This window comes from Eptatretus burgeri, chromosome 14, assembly GCF_056783735.1.
Source record: "Eptatretus burgeri isolate ZD-2024b chromosome 14, Ebu_testis_v1, whole genome shotgun sequence".
Taxonomy (NCBI): domain Eukaryota; kingdom Metazoa; phylum Chordata; class Myxini; order Myxiniformes; family Myxinidae; genus Eptatretus; species Eptatretus burgeri.
Window position 1 is genome coordinate 17,340,564 of NC_140974.1, and position 22,500 is coordinate 17,363,063.

General features: G+C 46.9%; 1 protein-coding gene across 2 annotated transcripts in view; it reads right to left on the reverse strand.

Annotated features, from left to right (window-relative positions):
• Positions 1–13,349, reverse strand: part of LOC147012716 (uncharacterized) — a 101,703-nt gene extending 88,354 nt beyond the window's left edge. Inside the window, exons 1-2 of one of the 2 annotated variants that reach the window (XM_085853819.1) lie at positions 13,185–13,349; positions 9,575–9,631 (exon numbers count right to left, since the gene is read on the reverse strand). In XM_085853819.1, coding sequence (XP_085709945.1) covers positions 9,575–9,631; positions 13,185–13,283 — 156 coding nt within the window. In that variant the 5' untranslated portion in view covers positions 13,284–13,349. The remainder of the gene's footprint in view (positions 1–9,574; positions 9,632–13,184) is intronic. The other variant, XM_085853820.1, reaches the window with a different exon arrangement.
• Between the last annotated feature and the right edge of the window lie 9,151 nt (positions 13,350–22,500).

Genomic DNA, 22,500 nt, shown 5'->3' on the forward strand with positions numbered 1-22,500 from the left:
CACTTTTCCTCTGTCTAATGGGGAGCCAGCCAGAGGTGAAGGGTCGAAGGTGAAGGAGCGAAGCCCCGGGGGCTATAAAGAGCCACGTTCGCTCGCCGAAAAGGCATTGTTGAGGGAGTTTCTGAATCGGGAGAGAAAAAGAGTTTCTGAATCGCAGTTGGACGGAGTTGAGAAGAGTGGAGAGTTGGAGAGTTGTGGCGGCGGCGAAGGCAGTCGAGAGGGCGCTCGTGTCAGAGTCGGGGAGCTGCGGAGAGGGGAGGCCGGTAATGCGACCGAGGTCGCGGTGGAGACGCTCGTCGCGGGACCCAAGCCAGCGAGATATCCTCATTCCCACGAGCACCAACAACGCCCTCCTGTTTCCCCCCCGCTCTGAGATAGTGTGAGAAGGGGGCCCCGTTCCCACCCCATTCCAGGCAGTGCCAGCGAGGCCCGCGGAGTCGGGGCGTCACCGCCATCTTGCGGCTCATCACCAGATGGGTAGGCTCGACGCGGTCTCGGCCCCAGGCCCGTCTGCCCCCTTGTAGTTGAGAGTGGTCCCTTTTTCTTTTGCTTTGAGTATATGTGTTGTCGGTGCCGTCTGTGAAGTAAAACTGTATAAGTGTTGCCGTGTGCTCGGTAGTCGGTAGTAGATTTGCATTGTTACATTTGCTTTTTGTGCAGAATTGTTGTGCTTCTTCTACTTTTACATTTGCTTTTGGTGTATAATTGTATATGTGTGCTTTCCGTTTGCCGCGGAATAAATGTGCTTTATGTTGAACTGTTTTTCCCGTTTCGCTTCGTCTTTTCTTTTATTGAATCTCAATCTTACTTCACGTAAAGGGTTGGTCATGGGCTAAGTACGCCCAATAATTAATCGAACCGTCGAGGTTGACGATAACACCGCTCGGTTATCCCGATAGTACGGAACGGGTCGCTTAAAGTGGCCCGTGTCCGAAGTCGACCTGCGGCGAGGTGCGATCGCCCGGTCTACCCTCCGTGTGGGTACTTAGGTAGGTCGAATTTGGCGAGCAACCCTATCCCACGCGGGGGGCCGATTGTCACGATCGTGGTGCGGCCGAAAGGCCCACCCGTGACTAGTTCCCGGCGTTAGTCCGAGAGGGTCACGACGGGATTGTCCGTCCGGTGGGCGACGTGCCGCAATTCGAGTTACGTGGCCGCTCGCACGCCGGCGGGCGCGAATCCGCAACACTGGTGTCAGGAGTGGGACACAAACCCATCCCCCCTCCTCGCGACATTGGTGTCGGAGAGCGGGAAAACGGGCTCTCCTGTCTCCAGCTAAATTCACGGGAATCGGTCCAGGGGTGAGAGGAGCGACCCCCGATTCCCTCCAAATTACGAGTGATTCAAATTAACCCTTTACGAGAAATAAGATGGCGTCTCAAGGCGAGCGGGAGCCGGGGGTATTAGAAATGGATTTAGAATGTGTAGAATCCATGGTCCAGGATGAAAACCCCGTGCAGGAAATGTTGGTTGTGCAGGAACACGAACTCCCCCAACTGAACCCAGAGCCCGAAATAGGTGCGGCGGCGGCCGCGGTGTATGACACCTCCCCTCCCCCTCTACACCAAAACCCCCCCCGATCCTTGCCGAATCGGCTCACCCAAGCGCACCCGACATGGCCCAGCTATGCGCCATGCTAGCGGCAATGACAGCGAGGATGGATACACAAACAAATGAAATGAAAAACAAAATAAAAGGCATGAACAAGCAAATGAACGAAATGAAAACGAATATGGAAACGAATGCGCAAGGAATGAAGGAAGAAATGAAAGAACTGCGGGGTGAGATGCAGCAAATCGGCCGAAGCCTGCAGGCGGGCATGCAGGCAATGACAGTGGAGCTCAAAATGGCGACGCCACGTGTGGGAGCGAACGAGCTGGGTGGGAGTGCGACGGCTGTCGGGCCCGCGGTGGAGGCGGGTGAGGAGAAAATAATTCGGGGGACGTGTTGGGCGAGAAGCGTGACGGTGACAGAGAGGGAAAAACTAATTGGGGTGACGGAGACGTGCACGAGGGAGACAAGAGACGAGGTGAAAGGAATTGCGAGAGAGAAAAGAACAATTAAGACGGAAAGCAAGGATGAGGTACGCGGAGATCGTGAAAGAGCAAGGAGTGAAAAACAGGGAAGGACGGGAGCGACTTAAGGAGAAAGCAAGGTTGACCTACATAAAGATAAGGGAAAGACGCCAGAAAGAAGCAGAGACCAATAGACACGAGGAGACGACAGAAAGAATAAAATGTATAGAGACACGGGAGATAGAGAGTAAATTGGACAAGGTTAGTGACGCACACACACACACACAGAGGTAGTGGAGGACCATGAGGGTGAGCTGGCGGACTGGGTGGAGGCCCGGTGCGAGCAGCTGGATGGCCTCCTCCAGGAACGAGGGGAGCGAGTATGCCCCCTTGAGGCGAGTCACGACCAGGTGGGTTCCGTCGTGCTTTGCGAGGTTGAGGGGACGGGTGCTGTGGACAGGTGCACGCCGAGCTTGGGGGGTATAGAGGCCCCGGAGACCCTTGTGGGGACACGAATCCCCAGTGTGGTTGTCCCGGTGTGTGTGGTGTCGAGGTGTGTGTTCACGAGTGTGGCGAAATGCGTGCTGCAACGCACGCATTGCGTGGGTGCAAGGGCGTGTGTGAGAGCGACCGGGTGGGTGACAAAGACCCCGTGTGCGGAAGCGACCCCGTGTGTGAGTGGTGTGGTGGTAAGTGTGCAGAAGGGCGTGCTTCACAGCGCGCCGTGTGTGAGTAAAACACCGCGGTTGAGTTCCCCCGCATGTGTGAGTGAGGCACGGTGTATGAGTGAGGCACCATGGATGAGTGCCCCCGCGTGTGTGAGTGGTGTGGTTTGTGTGAGGGAAATGGCACGAGTGAGTGGAAGGCCGCGAGTGAGTGGAGCCACGTGTGCGAGGGAGGTGGCATGCGTGAGTGAACGGCCGAGTGCAAGGGAGACCGTGTGTTTGAGAGAGCGGTATGTGAGGGAGATGTCGGTCGGCATGTGTGAACATGCAGCCGCGTCTCCCGGTGTGAGTTTAATGGTGAGGTGTGTTAGCGTCGTAACACGCGGGAGTGCGTGGGTTGAATGGCGACGACGACGGCGACAGAGGAAAGAAATCCGGGTAGCGGCTGTAGCTGTTTCGGGGACCGTGCCGGGTTCACCCAGCAGCGAGCGTGAGGTCCGTGCTGTGCAACGCACGAGGCCCCCACGTGCTCGCTTGCGAGAGTGAAGTCCCGGTCCGGAAACGAGCGCGGTGAATGTTGCCGATCCCGCGACGGACAAAGTTTAGGCAGGATTACGGATTTGGACCGGAAGGGTTCTCCACGCGGGCGGGTGTGTTAAGCTCCAACGGGCAGAGCACATGTGTTCGCGTGGGGAACCCCTCGAGACGTGGGGCTTGTGTTTTTTTATGCGCACGGTGACGTCATGGCTGCACGTGGGGTTGGAATCCGGCAGGAGGGGTATCCCTGCCTGATGGTACCGTCCAAGGAGGGATGAGGTACACGTGCAGCTGCATGACGTCACGGGCAGGTGCAAAGTGCGCGAGCTGTGAGTTGCCGCGCTGGTGCTGCGCATGTGAAAAAAAAAAGAAAAAAAAAAGCAAGCCTCACTTTCGGGTGCACAGGATTCCCGGGCAAGGGGTGGAGGACCCCCTTTCCAGGGCACAGGATGGAAACTAGTTAGGGGGAAGGGTTAGCTTAGTTAGACCAATTTCATGGGGCAGGGGTAAGTCCTCATGGAGTCCGTGGAATGGATTAGTTAGAGGGATTGTTAGTCAGATTTAGGTTGGGAAAATGGAGTATGGGATTATTTTGGAGACAGAGACAGACTTTGGATGTGTAGTGGGGACGTAGCTTAGCTACGTAGGTTAAATGGAATGTGCTGTAGTTTAAGGGACGATGTGGGAGCACGAGTTAGTTAGTGGATGCAGATAGAAGGATGGCAGAGTTCAGCGGTGTGTGTGTGTTGAAGAGTTGTGAGGTGAGTACATGATGAGTGAGTGAGGCCAGCGGGTCTGTGTGAATGGAGCGAATGGGGAATGCATGGTGCGATGAGTGATTGGGGGGAGGAGTGACTCCCGCCCAAGGGACCCCGGGGTCAGTGTAGAGTGAGTTAGGGGGTTAGTTAAATTGAAAAATGGAGGTCGTTTTGTTGTTGGTGTGAATGTAGGCTCGAAACCCATTTGGAGGGGTGCAGGAGCCCTGTTGACGGGCTGGGAGCGTAGCTGCGAAAGGTGAGTATCGCTGAGTGGGTACCCCGGGCATCAGGCTAGTCGGCCGTGGTAGGCCAAGGGCCCATGGGGGGCCGGGATAGCGTAGTGGGCACGGGTGCGCCTGCTTGGTGCGGGGGCCCGGGCGCCATTAGCCGCGTGGGCAGTGTTGTGGGCATGGGTGACCCTCGGAAAGGGGCCTGAGAGGCCAGCCTGCCACGTGTGCGTTTCAGGGGAGGTGCCATGGGGGGCACTCCCCGGTGTTTAGGGAGCTGGTAGGCTCGGAGGCAGTGTAGTGCCCGGGGGTGCCATAGCGGGAGATTCGGCAGAGGGTCGCGCCTGCCAAGGGGAGCCACGCGTCCCAGCCAGGAGACCGTGTGAGGGCACGGAGAGAAAATTGGGGGGCGAGGCCCGAAATTGTGAGGACACCAACACAGGCGACGGGAATCTGGGTTGTTAGAACCAATAGTTTAAGCGTGAGGCACTTGTTGAAAGCCCCGGGGTAGTTTAACAGTTAAGTGGATAGGGTAGATTAGGAAGTGTACCCCTCCGCACCATCCATCCCCTCGCTCTCGTTGTGGGCCGCTGGACCCACTTTGGGTTAGATCGCTGAAGTCTGGGGAGGCCATTCTGAGGCTTGAGTTGGGCCTCGGCACAGGACGCTAGCTCTCCCTTATTCCCCTCGGGAAGGGAACGTAGGGGTTGGGAGTAGGCTAGGTGACAGGATAGGTTAGCCAAACAAGGACGATAAAGGGGGTTAGGGGACGATTTATAGTGGGGAAGTAAAAATAAAAAAATAAGTTGGGGCTAAATTTGGGTTTGACAAATTAAGGGAGTGGGTATAGACAGTGACAGGCAAAGGCGATAGGTTGGGAGGGAGACCGTAGAGTAGGTCCGAGCCCGCCTTCCGAGTGGCCAGCACCACCGCACTCCCTCCACCAACCTCCACTGAACGGCAAAGGCTGGCCAGTTTCATCTGCTGGCTGCGTTGCTGCAAGGCAAAGGCCGGCCCACTTCATCGGCAGCTGTAGTTTTGCTGCAAGGCCTGTGCCGGCTGGATCGTCTGCAGCTGCTGTGCTGCAAGGCCTGTGCCGGTCGGATTGTCTGCAGCTGCTGTGCTTCAAGGCCTGTGCCGGCCAGTTCATCTGCCGGCTGTGTTTGCCTGCAGCGGCCTGGTTCTGCAGGCTGTGTTTGCCTGATCACCTTTGCCATGCCATGCCCACTGCCCCTGTTCATCAGCCCCGTTCAATTTTTGCTTTGCCCCCCCCCCTGTTTATTGCCATGTGCGCCAGGATCAAAGCAACAGTTTGCAAGCTGCAAGAACTGCCCTGTTGGCAGCTACAACACGGGCCTGCAGTGGCAGCCCATGCACCGTGTTTGCGTGCATCCATTCATCCATCCATCCATCCATCCATTGAGCTCATTGCGTGTGCCACTTGAGCTGGCACGGAGACTGCGTTTGTGCAGCCCATGCACCGTTGTGGTTCACTGGGTTCATTATAAAAGGGAAGGCCTTGGACTGCGTGTGAGCAGCCGGCCACGTTCCCTGTCACCTGCATTGTTTGAGCCAGAGACTGCATGCGAGCAGCCTGGCTCCCTGCTAACTGCTTTCTTTTTGCAGAGTTCATTGATCCTGGGCCATGGTTTAGTGTAAAATTTGTAAGTTAAGGTTAAGATGTACTGTACATATGAGTGCGCCCCCGGCATGTCTGTCTTAGCACCAGCAATTTTATTTAAGTCGTCCGTGTGAGTGAGTTTGTTTAGGTAGTTACTCAGCCCTCAGGTTATTTATTTTGGGGACACGAATACCATGAATGTCGCACTCAGGGATCCGTAGGTAAAATGTACTAGGGGAAAACTACACATGATGGCACACGAAAATTTGACGACTCGGGACGAGTGTGTAAAAAGGGGAGGGGTAGTGTTGTGGTTGACGAAATTAGCAAACCACCATTCAGGTCCCGTAGGTGAGATATCTCTGTAAGTATATGTGTAGTTAGGCCCAAACCCGTTGTTTAGAGGGAATAAATGTCATTCATTCGGGCTGCGACCCTTTTAGATAGCCTTTTCTTTTACTATCTTTATTTTGGACCAGCCGCCATTACTACCACCACCAACCACGTCTCAACAGCCATCACACAACAACCACCAACCGCAACGCCACTTCACAACAACAGCCACGACCCTTGCCATCACATCTCGCTCTCGCAACCATCGCATCACGGCCATTCCCGCGCCGCTTGTGGGCACCGATCCTGGACTCGTACAGGGCGCGCACCGAGCAGCGGTTGCAAAAACACCAGCCTTTCCGAGAAATCGGATCAAGAATCATTCACGCCCACTTTTCCTCTGTCCAATGGGGAGCCAGCCAGAGGTGAAGGGTCGAAGGTGAAGGAGCGAAGCCCCGGGGGCTATAAAGGGCCGCGTTCGCTCGCCGAAAAGGCAGTTGTTGAGGGAGTTTCTGAATCGGGAGAGAAAAAGAGTTTCTGAATCGCAGTTGGACGGAGTTGAGAAGAGTGGAGAGTTGGAGAGTTGTGGCGGCGGCGAAGGCAGTCGAGAGGGCGCTCGTGTCAGAGTCGGGGAGCTGCGGAGAGGGGAGGCCGGTAACGCGACCGAGGTCACGGTGGAGACGCTCGTCGCGGGACCCAAGCCAGCGAGATATCCTCATTCCCCCGAGCACCAACAACCCCCTCCTGTTTCCCCCCGCGCTGAGATAGTGTGAGAAGGGGGCCCCCGTTCCCATCCCATTCCAGGCAGTGCCAGTGAGGCCCGCGGAGTCGGGGCGCCGCCGCCATCTTGCGGCTCATCACCAGACGGGTAGGCTCGACGCGGTCTCGGCCCCAGGCCCGTCTGCCCCCTTGTAGTTGAGAGTGGTCCCTTTTTCTTTTGCTTTGAGTATATGTGTTGTCGGCGCCGTCTGTGAAGTAAAACTGTATAAGTGTTGCCGTGTGCTCGGTAGTCGGTAGTAGATCTGCATTTTTACATTTGCTTTTTGTGCAGAATTGTTGTGCTTCTTCTACTTTACATTTGCTTTTTATTTGGTGTATAATTGTATATGTGTGCTTTCCGTTTGCCGCGGAATAAATGTGCTTTATGTTGAACTGTTTTTCCCGTTTCGCTTCGTCTTTTCTTTTATTGAATCTCCATCTTACTTCACGTAAAGGGTTGGTCGTGGGCTAAATACGCCCAATAATTAATCGAACCATCGAGGTTGACGATAACACCGCTCGGTTATCCCGATAGTACGGAACGGGTCGCTTAGAGTGGCCCGTGTCCGAAGTCGACCTGCGGCGAGGTGCGATTGCCCGGTCTACCCTCCGTGTGGGTACTTAGGTAGGTCGAATTTGGCGAGCAACCCTATCCCACGCGGGGGGCCGATTGGCACGATCGTGGTGAGGCCGAAAGGCCCACCCATGACTAGTTCCCGGCGTTAGTCCGAGAGGGTCACGACGGGATTGTCCATCCGGTGGGCGACGTGCCGCTATTCGAGTTACGTGGCCGCTCGCACGCCGGCGGGCGCGAATCCGCAACAATATATATATATATATATATATATATATATATATATATATATATATATATATATATATATATATATATATATATATATATATATATATATATATATATATACAATTGACAACACACACACACATCTCTCGCCAAAGAAGCTGCATAAAGCAACCAAAGAAGACCTACACAAGGTGGTGCTTTGCTGTTTCGAACCAATCCCAGAATTCCTCAACAACTATAAAGACAATCACACATTGTACACACATGAGAATCCCAATGCTCCACACCAGCTCAGCGACCAGACCAGTTTCATTGCTTGTTGGCGAATCATCAGCAATAGCGCTGATGATTTGCCAATCGGCGAATATACACGGACTAGCAGGATGTCGTAAATGTACGCACACTCCACTCTGAGCTGTCTCGTGTGGCTTCAAATCCCGACCCAGCTGTAAACTGTCATCGAGGTAATTCACAGGCAGGGCGATGCATTGATGTGTGTGGCATCCTTCGGATGGGGGTTAAACTGGGCATCCCGTCCATTTGCATTAGTTGGTGGACATTGAGGGGGTATTGAATAGCGAGGTAGCGGTGAGAGGGTCGTGCGTGCATGCAGTGGTGAGGGGGTAGCGAGAACAGACAGTGGTGAGGGTGTCGTGAAAGAGACCAGGCAGTGGTGAAGCGATAGGACAAGGGATCATGGCCTGAGAGTAAGGAAGAGAGTTAAGACAGTCGTAAGGAAAGGGTCTTTCACTTCAAGAGTAGTTACATCATCGAATGGTCTCCCTGGAAAGGTAGTGGCAGCAGAAACAGTGGATAGATTCAAATCGTAATGAGATAGGTACCAAGAAGCATTGAAGATAGAGGGGTTTTGGAAGAACTTGAAAGAAGCTTGAGTCTGCATGGATGATTGTGTACATCTGTGCTGTGTGACATCTATGAGAGGGTCTTGTCAAGGATCTTATTTTAACGACCTTTACCTACCCTACTTTTCTTTTCCCCACTCCTTACCCTCCATCACCTTAGTTGAATTGAGCTGTTAGCTTGATGGATTAATTTAATCTGTTGTTGGTGTTGTACAGGTATGAAGGGCCAAATCCGAATGACCTCCTCCTACACCAAATTTCCTTGTTATTCCAAGTGATAACTTAAAGACAGGCTTATCCAAGCCCCTCACCCCTTACCGAGACCGGCACCTGAGATATATACATATACTATGTTTACAAATACATCAATGTAATAGTAAGAATGTTTGCCATTCAGAGTTAAAGATGGTTGTTGACATGAAACTGGTGAATTACCTGGTTTAATTAGTTTATCTTGTAGGAGCTGCTTCTCAGAGAGCAACCACACTGTGAGGTCGCAAGTTGTGTAATGTGGTGTCAAGGAGTGTCTCAGAGCACCAGTATAGTAATTCATTCAGGGTACTGGCGATAACCCGCTTCCTCTTTGTGAAACACACCGCGGTATCGTTAACGGCCACATTCACCCAGTGCTGGCAGACAGGTCCACTGGTTTAAGGTCCTTCCAATGGACGGCGCACTCATTCATGCATTGCCCTTCACGTGTAAACACCAGGGTGACAGTTGGCTGGGTCAGGATTTGAACGCATGATGGACAACTCAGAGGTGGTTCGAAACCCAGGTCATATTTTAAGTTCCTTGTGATATCAGACAAGAAAACTGAATTAATCTAAGGTTTTAGTGAACACACTATTCAATGAACAACGACTTCCCAATTTAATTTAGCATGTCGGTCCGATTCAAACCCAATGAAACAACAACAGCACCCAAACAGCTCGGAGCATGCGGCGCTACACAATGATGTGAAAATGTCGTTTTCATTCTGTGCACCAACCTTGATTTCCTTCGGCCATACGTCCCCAACCCATTCCACATCGAAAAAAGGCAAGCCCTAGAAAAACAAAAGTATTTCACCATAACGATTGCGGTACACCTTTAGGATCATTCCCCAATTCCAAATTTCACTTTAAGAACAGATTGCGCTTTAAAATACCCAGACGACTGACGCAGGAATCGATGGGATTGATTCTGGACGTGGAACTTGTAAATTTAAGAGGAATATCAAACGAGGGAGGAACTCGAGTTGGATAACTCAATGGCTTCTTTTGGCGTGCATGGAAGTAAATTAATATACGAATTAATTTGCATGAAGTAATCTGAGTTATATGCTCGGTAGGAAGCTAATTGCAGAGTGATAGCTATAATTTTGTTTTGCAGTTTTGCTGTCACTGAGATTGATTATGACATAGCCTTGGCTCGAAACAGAGCGTCGCTGCTAGGCAATTAGCGAGTTCAGTGGGAGGAAAAAAAAATCATTTTGGTTGATTCATTTGAGTTGCACTAAATAACGGTGAATGTAAGGACGCACTCGTTCTCAGTGGGGTTGACGGGTGAGCAGGAAGCAGTTGAAAATTTGAAATGTAAGCCGCGTCTCCAATCATGACTGTATGGTGCATGATCATAACCTAAAGTTTTAAAAGCATGACCGGATTGGATGATTACATACAATAGTGGGATGTGTCAACTGGGATGTCGTGCTCATTACCTCTGTCACTGAAGGTGGACAGAGGTTAGGTTTTCACACCTGTCTGTCTGTTTGTTTGTTTGTCTGTTTGTCTGTGAGCAGGGTATCTCAAAAAAGTTACGGACGGATTCGAACAAAACTTGGTGGACAGGTTGGGTGTGTGACAAGGAAAAAATGATTCGCTTTTGGTGAAGATCTGGATCCGAATACGATAATTTTTTATTTTTTAAAGTGATTCTTCACCATTGAGAGATAGAGCAAATAATTATATATAGCACAATATCTCAAAAAGTTAGGTACGGATTCTAGTGTAGTAGATAGCAGAAAAATCGTGCAAATTATGATACAAGCATCAAATTTGGCATTTCTGTTCTGCAGGGCTTTGTGATCAAATCTGCCCAATTGGCCATTTGAAAATCCAAATTTTGAAAAATTTGAAGAAAAAAAAAAATTCAAAAAAATTTGAAGTCAGCTGGCTGAAATTCTTGAAGCGCAAGTGAACATCCCAGAGAGAGAACCAAGGGGAGATGCAGTCATCATTGATGGCTCAGCACTTATCAATGCCCTACCTCCACACACTTCAAAGATATTTGATGACTATGCAAAAGAAGACATCATCCCAAAGGTGGAATCCTATGGTGCCAGGTACGAGAGGGTGGACGTAGTGTTTGATGTGTACAAGAAGTCAAGTCTGAAGTCTGAAGCAAGGTCGAAAAGGGGGCAAGGAATCAGAAGAAGAGTGTCAGGAACCAGTAAGACCCCAAGGAACTGGAGAAGCTTTCTTCGAGATGACAGCAACAAAACTGAGTTGTTTCACTTCCTTGTGGAAAAGATGTGTGAAGCACAGACGACAAACACAGTCATTGTCACAAAAGGAGAAGATGCCATTAGCAACACAAGGAAGTCACTGGATGCTGTGTCTCCATGTTGTCATGAAGAAGCTGACACTCGAATATTTGTACACGCCAGGGATGCAACGACGGATGGTAGCAAGTCCATTATCATTAAGGCTAATGACACAGACGTACTAGTCATAGCAATATCTGTACTGCCATCTTACAGGAACTAGATCTTGAGAACATGTGGATTGCCTTTGGCCAAAGAGCCAAGGCGTGACGGATTCCAGTCCATGAGGTAGTTTCTGCAATAGGACCTGAGAAAGCTCAAGGGATCCCATACTTCCATGCGTTCACTGGATATGACGTCATGTCTGCCTTCCGCGGTAAAGGGAGGAAAACTGCATGGCAGACTTGGAACGTCTTTGATGATGTTTCTGAAACATTCACCAATCTCAGCCAGCATCCAACATTGATTCGTGATCTTGACTTTTTTAAAGTTTTATTTTTTTTTCAAATTTTTCAAAATTTGGATTTTCAAATGGTCAATCGGGCAGATTTGATTAGAATCAACTGGAGAACAAATGTGCCAAATTTGATGCTTGTATCATCATTTGCACGATTATTCTCAAAAATTGCTATCTGCCCCACTATTCCGACGAAACCTGGTGGAGAGGCTGGAGGTGTGACAAGGACGAATTCAATCGATTTTGGAGGAAGATCCAGATCCGGATACAATAATTTTTAAAGTGATTCTTCACCATTGAGAGATCAGGCCAAAATGATGTATAGCATAATATTTCAAAAAGTTGTGGATGGATTATGTCAAAACTTGGTAGATGAGTTTAGTAGGTGACAAGAGCAAGCCAATTCGATTTTAGTTCACATCCAGATCTCCCGTGATCTGGAAAAACCTCGTATTTGCTCCCCACCGGAATTTTGCTGACTCGGTTTTTCCAGATCAGGGGAGAGATCTGGCCTATCGGTGGGATACAAAACATAAGCTGTTCAGCCTGGTAGAGGTATGTGCTCTACCATATGCTGTTCTAGTTACAATGTTTACGTGTGTGTGTGTGTGTGTGTGTGTGTGTTTTAAGTACCCAATTAAAAGGCATAGTGAACCAAAAATTCCACCAATTTTGCAACAAACAGGAAAGAGCAAACTTAGCCTCAGGACTGCTTTTTTGTTGTGCTGTTGTTGTTTTTGCCTCTGCCACCAAAATAAACAAGTTAGATCACAGGTCGCTGGTCACATGATACTTGTGTTGCATCAAACGTAACTTCAAAGGGCCATAATTCAATTGTCAGTTGTAATAATGAGACAGGGAACACAGAAAACTGCTCTTATAAGCTGAGCTTAGTGTAACAATGGAGAAACAGAATGATCGTTAACAACATTCGGCAAAGTTTTCTGTTCTGAGGTTACTTGTGTTTTCTTAACCAGTTATCGAGGGCTCGTGGAGAAGCTCGTACCGAAAAAAAACAAAAATGACATTCAGGACAAGGACAATTGGAATCATCGATGCACTTGCACATGATTTATAATGGCATTATTTATGGAAAATGATAAAACTAATATGGGATTTGAACCTGAACATCTAAGCATCATGAGATGTCAGGTTGGAATGCCAAAAATGCCCAACCCACGATAACAAAGGGTTGGTCATGTGACTTGTATCATATTTCTGGAGCCATTTTAAACAATGTCTTGTTTATGTCTTGTCTCGAACAATTTGGAATTTAAAAAAGAAGCTCCATCATGTTGAAGACAGTTTGTTTTTCCTGTATTTCTTTCTTTTCAACAAGTAAAAGCTCGTCTTTTTTTCCAGATGTATCAGAGCAAAACAGCCACTTGTATCGGAGCGAAAGCTGTTCATGTCGAAGGAAAGTACAGCAGGAAGGACGAATACTCAAAACATCAGGCACACCTCGTTTTCCCCACATGGCTCAAGATACTCTTCTCGACCTGAGGTTGATGTAAAATCCGTTGGTAATCTCAGCCATCGATGCAGGCTGACAATCGTCTTCACGATATTGAGTACATTGAATGTATAGGTGAATATGAGGACAAATATGCGACTTACGCTCTCTCCGAGTATGGTTCGTCCGGTGTTTAGCAGAAGAAGAGGGACCAAAAACCATGATTTTTGGTGAAGTACACTCATTCTCAGATGGTTGATCATCGACTCCCGCACAGCTCACGAATCCCCTTGTTCTCTCCACTGCAGTCTCCTTTTCCCCTCCTCCTTCGGGAGAGTCTGTGATACTCAAACCATCTCAACAACAGCTGCAAGAGGAATTTCACACATTCGATTGAACAGCAAACACTCCAGCTGAGCTTCTTGTTTGTCATTTCACAAAATTCGGATGGAAAAAAAAAATTAAATAACAGAATGGCTGCTTCAGATACCAGTGTTTAAAGAGCAAAGAAAAGTGATTCCAACCGAAAGTTGAACAATCATAAATATGAGGCATTTGACACACCAATGACACTAATGACGAAATTACAAAATAAAATAAAACATTCAGATTTCGGTGAACTCACAGCAATAAAATGATTCATTGTAGCATATTCTGCCAAAAAGTTTGATGGTGATAAAACAGGTGCGCTGTTTGACATTCCCATATGAGTATTGTCTGCATCATGCGGAGCCACGGATTCAAATTCTCAACGCCGATTACTTCTCCGTCTTGTTTTCATACAATATTGGCTTATGTGTAATCAAACGGAAGACCAAACACTGCAATTAAGTAATCAGAAGGAACCCGAATAAGTATAGAGCAACAGATGGAGTCCTCAGGAGGAACCTGGATAGGATTCAGGCTTCAGCTGCAACTCAACGACTCTCAAACCCATCCAGGTAAGCTCTTCTGTAATTTTTTTTAGATATTGGACGAGAAAATCTGGTTGATTAATTATTCTTCAATTTATTTGGAAAACCTGCATAAGACACCTTCAGTTCAGTACACCTGTCCTGTAGGTGAGGACCTGTTTCCTCCCGCTCACGGCAGAGTCTCTTGCTTTCACGCCATGTGCACCAACAACAGAATCATTTCAGTAAAATAGTTTTGGTCATCAGCGCAAACACAACTAGCCTGCAGCCAAGTGGGGAGGGTGGGGGTGCATTTGCACCATGCCCCCTTTTACCTGTGATTTATTAATATGAAATCCCTTGTTACTCTTTCCATTGTGTCACAGAAGACAAGGCCATTCACACATATGCACTTTCATCACATCCATACCAGCAGAAGTATACCGTATCACAGCGTTTTCAACCAATATGGTGACTGTGAATAATCATTCTGCTGGAGACATTTAGAAAAAAGCCATTTCACCTTGATGTTCATTCATCCAGGGTGAAGATTACTCGTATTAGAAGATCGTTCAACACAACACAACACATGGCTTTGATCATGTGACACCAAATTGGCATTGCACAGCACACACACAGTCGACATAATTCTCAACCTTTTCATGTCAGGCTCATCTCTATTTGTTTGATCTTGTTGAGTTTTCTGGTCGATTTGATTCTTAATAAGGTGTATTAAGCATTCCCCACAAGTATTATCTGGATATTTGTGAAATTGTATCTTCAATATTGTGTTTTATACCTTGGCACCAGGGGTGGGGAATGTGACAGCGCACTGGTTGTGGCTGGCTCTATCTCTATCTCTATCTCTATCTCTATCTCTATCTCTCTCTCTCTCTCTCTCCCTCTCCCTGTCTCCCCCTCTCTCCCCCTCTCTCCCTCTCTCTGCGTCTCTCTCTCTCCCTCTCTCCCCCTCTCTCCCCTCTCTCCCCCTCTCTCTGCGTCTCTCTCTCTCTCTCTCTCTCTCTCTCTCTCTCTCTCTCTCTCTCTCTCTCTCTCTCTCTCTCTCTCTCTCTCTCTCTCTCTCTCTCTCTCTCTCTCTCTCCATCCTCTCTCTCTCTCTCTCTCTCTCTCTCTCTCTCTCTCTCTCTCTCTCTCTCTCTCTCTCCCTTGTCCCCCTCCCTCCCCCTCTCTCTCTCTCTCTCTCTCTCTCTCTCTCTCTCTCTCTCTCTCTCTCTCTCTCTCTTCCTCTCTCTCTCTCTCTCTCTCTCTCTCTCTCTCTCTCTCTCTCTCTCTCTCTCTCTCTCTCTCTCTCTCTCTCCCTCTCCCCCTCTCTCTCTCTCTCTCTCTCTCTCTCTCGATCTCTGATACAAGTGAAGTACGTTGTGATCACATCACAATAATTTAGCTCCCAGCAAATCCAGACAGTTCAAATCAAAGTAAATGCTGACCATAGAATGCTGACTGTAAAACAGACGTGCGGTGTTCCTACTTGAGAAAGGCTAAAGCGCTTTATTAATTCGGTGCTGTGAGATTTTCAGTACCGTGTCTTTTTGAGTGTTATCCTGCAGTGTTCTCACTACCCTGCCTTTTTGAGTGTTACCCTGCAGTGTTCTCAATACCCTGCCTTTTTGAGTGTTATCCTGTCGTGTTCTCAATACCCTGCCTTTTTGAGTGTTATCCTGCAGTGTTCTCAATACCCTGCCTTTTTGAGTGTTATCCTGCAGTGTTCTCACTACCCTGCCTTTTTGAGTGTTATCCTGCAGTGTTCTCAATACCTTGCCTTTTTGAGTGTTACCCCGCAGTGTTCTCAATACCCTGCCTTTTTGAGTGTTACCCCACAGTGTTCTCACTACCCTGCCTTTTTGAGTGTTACCCTGCAGTGTTCTCAATACCCTGCCTTTTTGAGTGTTATCCTGTCGTGTTCTCAATACCCTGCCTTTTTGAGTGTTATCCTGTCGTGTTCTCAATACCCTGCCTTTTTGAGTGTTATCCTGCAGTGTTCTCACTACCCTGCCTTTTTGAGTGTTACCCTGAAGTGTTCTCAATACCCTGTCTTTTTGAGTGTTACCCTGCAGTGTTCTCAATACCCTGCCTTTTTGAGTGTTATCCTGCAGTGTTCTCACTACCCTGCCTTTTTGAGTGTTACCCCGCAGTGTTCTCAATACCCTGTCTTTTTGAGTGTTACCCTGCAGTGTTCTCAATACCCTGCCTTTTTGAGTGTTACCCTGCAGTGTTCTCACTACCCTGCCTTTTTGAGTGTTACCCTGCAGTGTTCTCAATACCCTGCCTTTTTGAGTGTTACCCCGCAGTGTTCTCACTACCCTGCCTTTTTGAGTGTTACCCTGCAGTGTTCTCAATACCCTGCCTTTTTGAGTGTTACCCTGCAGTGTTCTCACTACCCTGCCTTTTTGAGTGTTACCCTGCAGTGTTCTCAATACCCTGCCTTTTTGAGTGTTATCCTGTCGTGTTCTCAATACCCTGCCTTTTTGAGTGTTATCCTGCAGTGTTCTCAATACCCTGCCTTTTTGAGTGTTATCCTGTCGTGTTCTCAATACCCTGCCTTTTTGAGTGTTATCCTGCAGTGTTCTCAATACCTTGCCTTTTTGAGTGTTACCCTGCAGTGTTCTCAATACCCTGCCTTTTTGAGTGTTACCCTGCAGTGTTCTCAATACCCTGCCTTTTTGAGTGTTACCCTGCAGTGTTCTCACTACCCTGCCTTTTTGAGTGTTATCCTGTCGTGTTCTCAATACCCTGCCTTTTTGAGTGTTATCCTGTCGTGTTCTCAATACCCTGCCTTTTGAGTGTTACCCCGCAGTGTTCTCACTACCCTGCCTTTTTGAGTGTTACCCTGCAGTGTTCTCAATACCCTGCCTTTTTGAGTGTTACCCTACAGTGTTCTCACTACCCTGCCTTTTTGAGTGTTACCCTGCAGTGTTCTCACTACCCTGCCTTTTTGAGTGTTATCCTGTCGTGTTCTCAATACCCTGCCTTTTTGAGTGTTATCCTGCAGTGTTCTCACTACCCTGCCTTTTTGAGTGTTATCCTGTCGTGTTCTCACTACCCTGCCTTTTTGAGTGTTATCCTGCAGTGTTCTCAATACCCTGCCTTTTTGAGTGTTATCCTGCAGTGTTCTCACTACCCTGCCTTTTTGAGTTTTATCCTGTCGTGTTCTCAATACCCTGCCTTTTTGAGTGTTATCCTGCAGTGTTCTCACTACCCTGCCTTTTTGAGTGTTATCCTGTCGTGTTCTCAATACCCTGCCTTTTTGAGTGTTATCCTGCAGTGTTCTCACTACCCTGCCTTTTTGAGTGTTACCCTGCAGTGTTCTCACTACCCTGCCTTTTTGAGTTTTATCCTGCAGTGTTCTCACTACCCTGTCTTTTTGAGTGTTACCCCGCAGTGTTCTCACTACCCTGTCTTTTTGAGTGTTACCCCGCAGTGTTCTCACTACCCTGTCTTTTTGAGTGTTACCCCGCAGTGTTCTCACTACCCTGCCTTTTTGAGTGTTACCCCGCAGTGTTCTCACTACCCTGCCTTTTTGAGTGTTACCCTGCAGTGTTCTCAATACCCTGCCTTTTTGAGTGTTACCCTGCAGTGTTCTCATATGTTAAAGTTATACATCTGTAAACGTCATAATGTAATATTTGTTGATTTCCATCCATACAAATTAATGGGCACTCAGCACGTACAATTCAACAACATAACAACAACAATATCCAATTCAACAATTTCAACATGGTGATCAGAAGAAACGTAAGAGCTGGCAAGGGCATGCAGAGTCTGAACAGAGAACATTATTTGTCGAAAGTATCCAGGCCGGATTTGGATCCAACGTGTCCACCAAGTTTCATCCGAATCTGTCCATAACTCTCTGAGATATTATGCTATATCCAGTTTTTAGACCTCTCACTCAATAGCGAAGAATCACTTCAAAAAAATTATAGCATCCGGACCTTCACCAAAATCTCAACCTTTGAAGCACCCGCTCCCTATGGGAGCAGCCAGGAGGGTCATGTTATTATCCTTATTCAAACTTGTAATTCAAAACACCTCACTGCACTGGAAATCGTGGGGACAGCAATACTGTACTGTAAGGGTGTGTACTTGTAATTCCTGCTCCCACCTGGAGCGGCATTGCATGATACACATTGACAAAGAGAATTTGCGTTTCTCTCCCTTCCCCCTCCCCAAGACCACGAGCAAAGATAAAAACACCGCTATACACCAACTGTGGTCATGCTGATCCTCTGTAGCAAGTCTGGATGTAATTGGCCCATCAACTGTCGGAGGAGCACAACAAACAAACACCGATCCATGAATGATAGTAAGGATTCTTTCCTTGTCACACACCAACCTCTCCAACAAATTTTGACCGAATCTGTCCACAACTTTTTGAGATATCCTGTTCACAAACACACAGACAAACAAACAAGAAAGACATCATGCATAGCACGATATTTGCGAAATCCATAAAACAAATTTGACCTTAAAAATAATTGGTGGTTGAATTCAATGACAAAATACACATATCTTCTTCAACTTTTAAGTCAAAGGCATGAAAATTGAGGATTTTAGAAATCTCACCAAAGTTTTACCTTTGGCCCATATTGACTTTCGGCCTAATTTCACCTCAAAAATAATTGGTGGTTGAATTCAATGACCAAATATGCAAATCCTCTTCAAATTTCAAGTCAATCGGATGAAAATTGACAATTTTAGAAGTTCGGCCGACAGTATGTTGTCCATTTTGCCAATGTTGACCTCAAAAATAATTGGCTAGTTGAATTCAGTGATGTGAAATGTAAATCCTCTTCAAATTTCAAGTCAATGGAATGAAAATTGAGGATTTTAGAAATCTCACCTGAGTTGTTGACCTTTGGCCTATGTTGACCTTTTGGTCGATGTTAACCTCAAAAATAACTTTGAATTCAGTGATCTGAAAAATAAATCTTTTTCAAAAGTAAAGTCATTGGGATGAAAATTGAGGATTTTAGAAATTCCACCATAGTTATTGACTTTTGGCCTACAGTAGGTTGACCTGTTGGTCGACGTTAACCTCAAAAAGAATTGGTGGTTGAATTCATTCGGCTGATGTGTTGACCTATTGACCTATTGCTTATAATTGGCTTATATGAAAAAAATAAAAACCTATTGCTTATATAAAAACAATTGGCCTATTGCTTATAATAAACTCAAGCATGTGGTGAAGTTTCATGAAGATCGGTTTAAAATTGTGACCTCCAGGTGATAATCATAAAAGCAAACGGACAAACAAACAAACAGAATAACACATGTAACCAACCAATAAACTTGAAAAATCTTCGAATATCACAAGTAACAAACAAACAGACAGGGAGGTTATGCTTTCACAACCTCCGTCCACCTTAGGTCGCGGAGGTAATTATGTTCATTGTTAAGGAAAATTTACTCAAGTACAAATAAATTACACATGATTGAGGATGAAGGGCATTAGTGGGGCAACTTAGCATAACAATTGTGCATTTTGTGAGGAAAGCACCAAATTTGGCACACTAGTAGCCTATCATATTATGAACAGATTTGGATATTGGGCCATCTCAAAATTTTTTATGGCAGTGGAAAATGGCTGCCACAGCCATCAGCGGCTGAATTTGAGATGGCCCAATATCCAAATCTGTTCATAATATTATAGGCTACTAATGTGCCAAATTTGGTGCTTTCCTCACAAAATTCACAATTGTTATGCTATATTTAGCGAAGTTGCCCCACTACATGACACAGAGAACAATGAGCTTTTATTGAACGAAGGTATGACCACAATTTGTATATCTATAACAATAGAAATGCACATGTGAAGGTTATCATGCATGGTTTGTATTTCAGCTTGATAAGACAATGGGGAATTTACAAAGCCTGCGAGATATTCCAATCCCAATTACAATGGTCTCTAGAATGCAGGAAATTATTGTATTAAAAGCCTATAAGAACGCCCCTATCCGGCCTCATTGTATTGCTGGGACAATAAAACACTGTTAAGTCTTCTGGATTCGCTCCCACTCACCGCCCTTGGGAAATCCTGGTGATGGGACTGCAAAGCATCAGGTAATGTGTTGATATCCTTCTGTCGTTTTCTTCATTCACGATCTAGGCTCATATGCGAGGAGAAAGAGTGCAGAAAACGCAACAAAACTTAAACAACACTCAGTAGAGCGCAAACCTCCACCCGACTGAACAGTTTACGTTTTGTATCTCACTGATAGGTCAGATCTCGATCTGGACCTGAACCAAAATCGAATCAGCTTGTTCTTGATACCGAACCAACTCATCCATCTAGTTTTGTCAAAATCTTTTTTTTTTTGGATACCATGTCGAGGCTCATATGAGAGCGAACACACAACGCACAGCAAGGGGGGCATGAGACAAGAGGGGTGGGAGTGGGAAGGACAAAACAGTGGGGAACAGAGATATGAGGAGATCTGTGTAAGGGAGAGGGATGGGGCGTGGAATACAAGATGGACATTACAGGGACTTTCAAGAAGGAAAGCAGGGAATTTGAAGGAGGTGGGTTTGGGGTGGATTAACGGGGGTAGAAAAGATCGAGGATTTGGATGGGGGACGATATGAGGTGGTAATGGTGAACGGCTGTTTTGAAGACCTGGAGGGAAAAATGGGATTGAACAGAGTGAGGGAGTTTATTCCAAAGGTGGGAAAAAGAGGAATGAAAGAGTGAAGGTGAGCAGTGATTCTTGATTTTGGTAGTTTTACGAGAAGGGGGTTGTTGGCGGACCTTGAGCGCCCTGCAGAAATATGGTGGGGACAAATTGCAGACACAGCAGGGGGGGGGGAGACCAAAAAAAGGAAACCGTCGAAGACTGAAACACCACCAACCTGCCTGCGATGAGAGAGTGAGAGGCCAAAAGACTCAGCCTCATCGTCCACAACTTTTTGAGATATCCCGCTATCTATCGTTTTTGGCCCAATCTCTCAACAGTGAAGAATCACTATTAAATTACTGGTATCTGCATCCGAATTCGGATCTTCATTAAAATGGAATCAATTCGTCCTCGTCACTCACCCAACCTGTCCACAACTTTTTGAGATATTCTGCTCATTGACAGACAGACAGACAAACATACAAGAGTGAAAACATAACCTCCGTCCACCTTCATTGGCGGAGGTAAGGACGGTGGAGCAACGTGTGATTGCAACAAGCAAGGCAATGAACGAACAGAAAACGACGAGCAGAGAATGAGCTAATTAAATTGGACCTGGTTCGAAGTGAACGAATGACCAGAAGCATAATGCTTCGGCAATAAAAGAGTCCATCAGCTCGAATATCGACACAAGTATCGTCGGTGAGCAAGTGCGCAGCTCGAATGATAATACGTCAACCAAGAAGTTGAACGATAAATATTGTCTGCAACATTTAATGAAGAAAAGAAAATGTTAATTGGCAAATAAGTATTTCAGCAACCCTAAATATGATGGTCTCACAAGCTGATATTGTGGGTGAGTTAGTTGGCGGACGTCGTGTGATGACTACTGAAATGATGATGGCAGGTGCTTGATGGCATTGCAGACGAGACCTTTTATTTTTTGGACACATCACACCTTTAAACAAGTAAACACTGAAGAGCTTTTAAAAAAAAACCCTGTAAAACGGGATTTCACACCATAAATATCACATGACCTCACATCTATCGATGAATTTGGTGATCACGCGTACGGAGGGTCTTTGCACGGAAGACATTGTTTTTGTAAAACAAAAAGAGATTCTCTTGGGAACATGCTTTACTCTTGAGATGAATAGTCTGCTATTTTTTTAAATCTCCAGGTTGGAATCTAATTTATCTAAAAACTACCGTCTGGTGCGGTCTCAACAGGGTCCAGACTCCAGGGAGCATTGCATCCAAGACCACAACATCCTTCAGATGGGGATAATAAGCTGGAAGTTCCTTTTAAAAATTTGGTGCAGAAGTGATGGATCTCTCGTGTTAGTTTTCAAAGAAAAGGAAGCCATTGTGTTATGAATCCCCTTACTAAATTACTTCGAACCAACCCCTCCCCACCTTCCCCCTCCTGCGGGAGAGTCTGTGGTGCTCGATCCATCTCAGCAACAGCTCCAAGGGGAATCTCACGCCTTTGATTGGGAACCAAACACTCCAGTGGAGCTTCCTGTTTTTAACGTCACAAAACAAGGGATGAAAAATAACCAATTACTTCACAATCAAGACTCATGGTTGTCACTCTGTGAAAGACATTTAAACTGAAATGCAATGAGGAGGAAGAAATTTACAGATATTGCAACCTGACAAATGGGGACGAATTGCAAAAAGGTCACATTCTGGGGTTCATGCTGCGTGGCATATCCATATCCAGTGGCTTTGACCTCATTCAAGTTGAATTACCTTAAAGTCTGAGTTGTTTTCCTCGGAAGAAGGGGTTGCGGTGGGGAAAGCGGAGGTTGGTGGTAGTGAGAGGTGGGGACAAGTGGAAGAGGGAGGGCATTGGGGTTTCAACTTCAGATGTTCAACTTTGGTGCCAGTTTACATGTGATTGACATGTTCACCTGCGTCTTCAACTTTGATTTTCATGTTTCTCTGTTTTT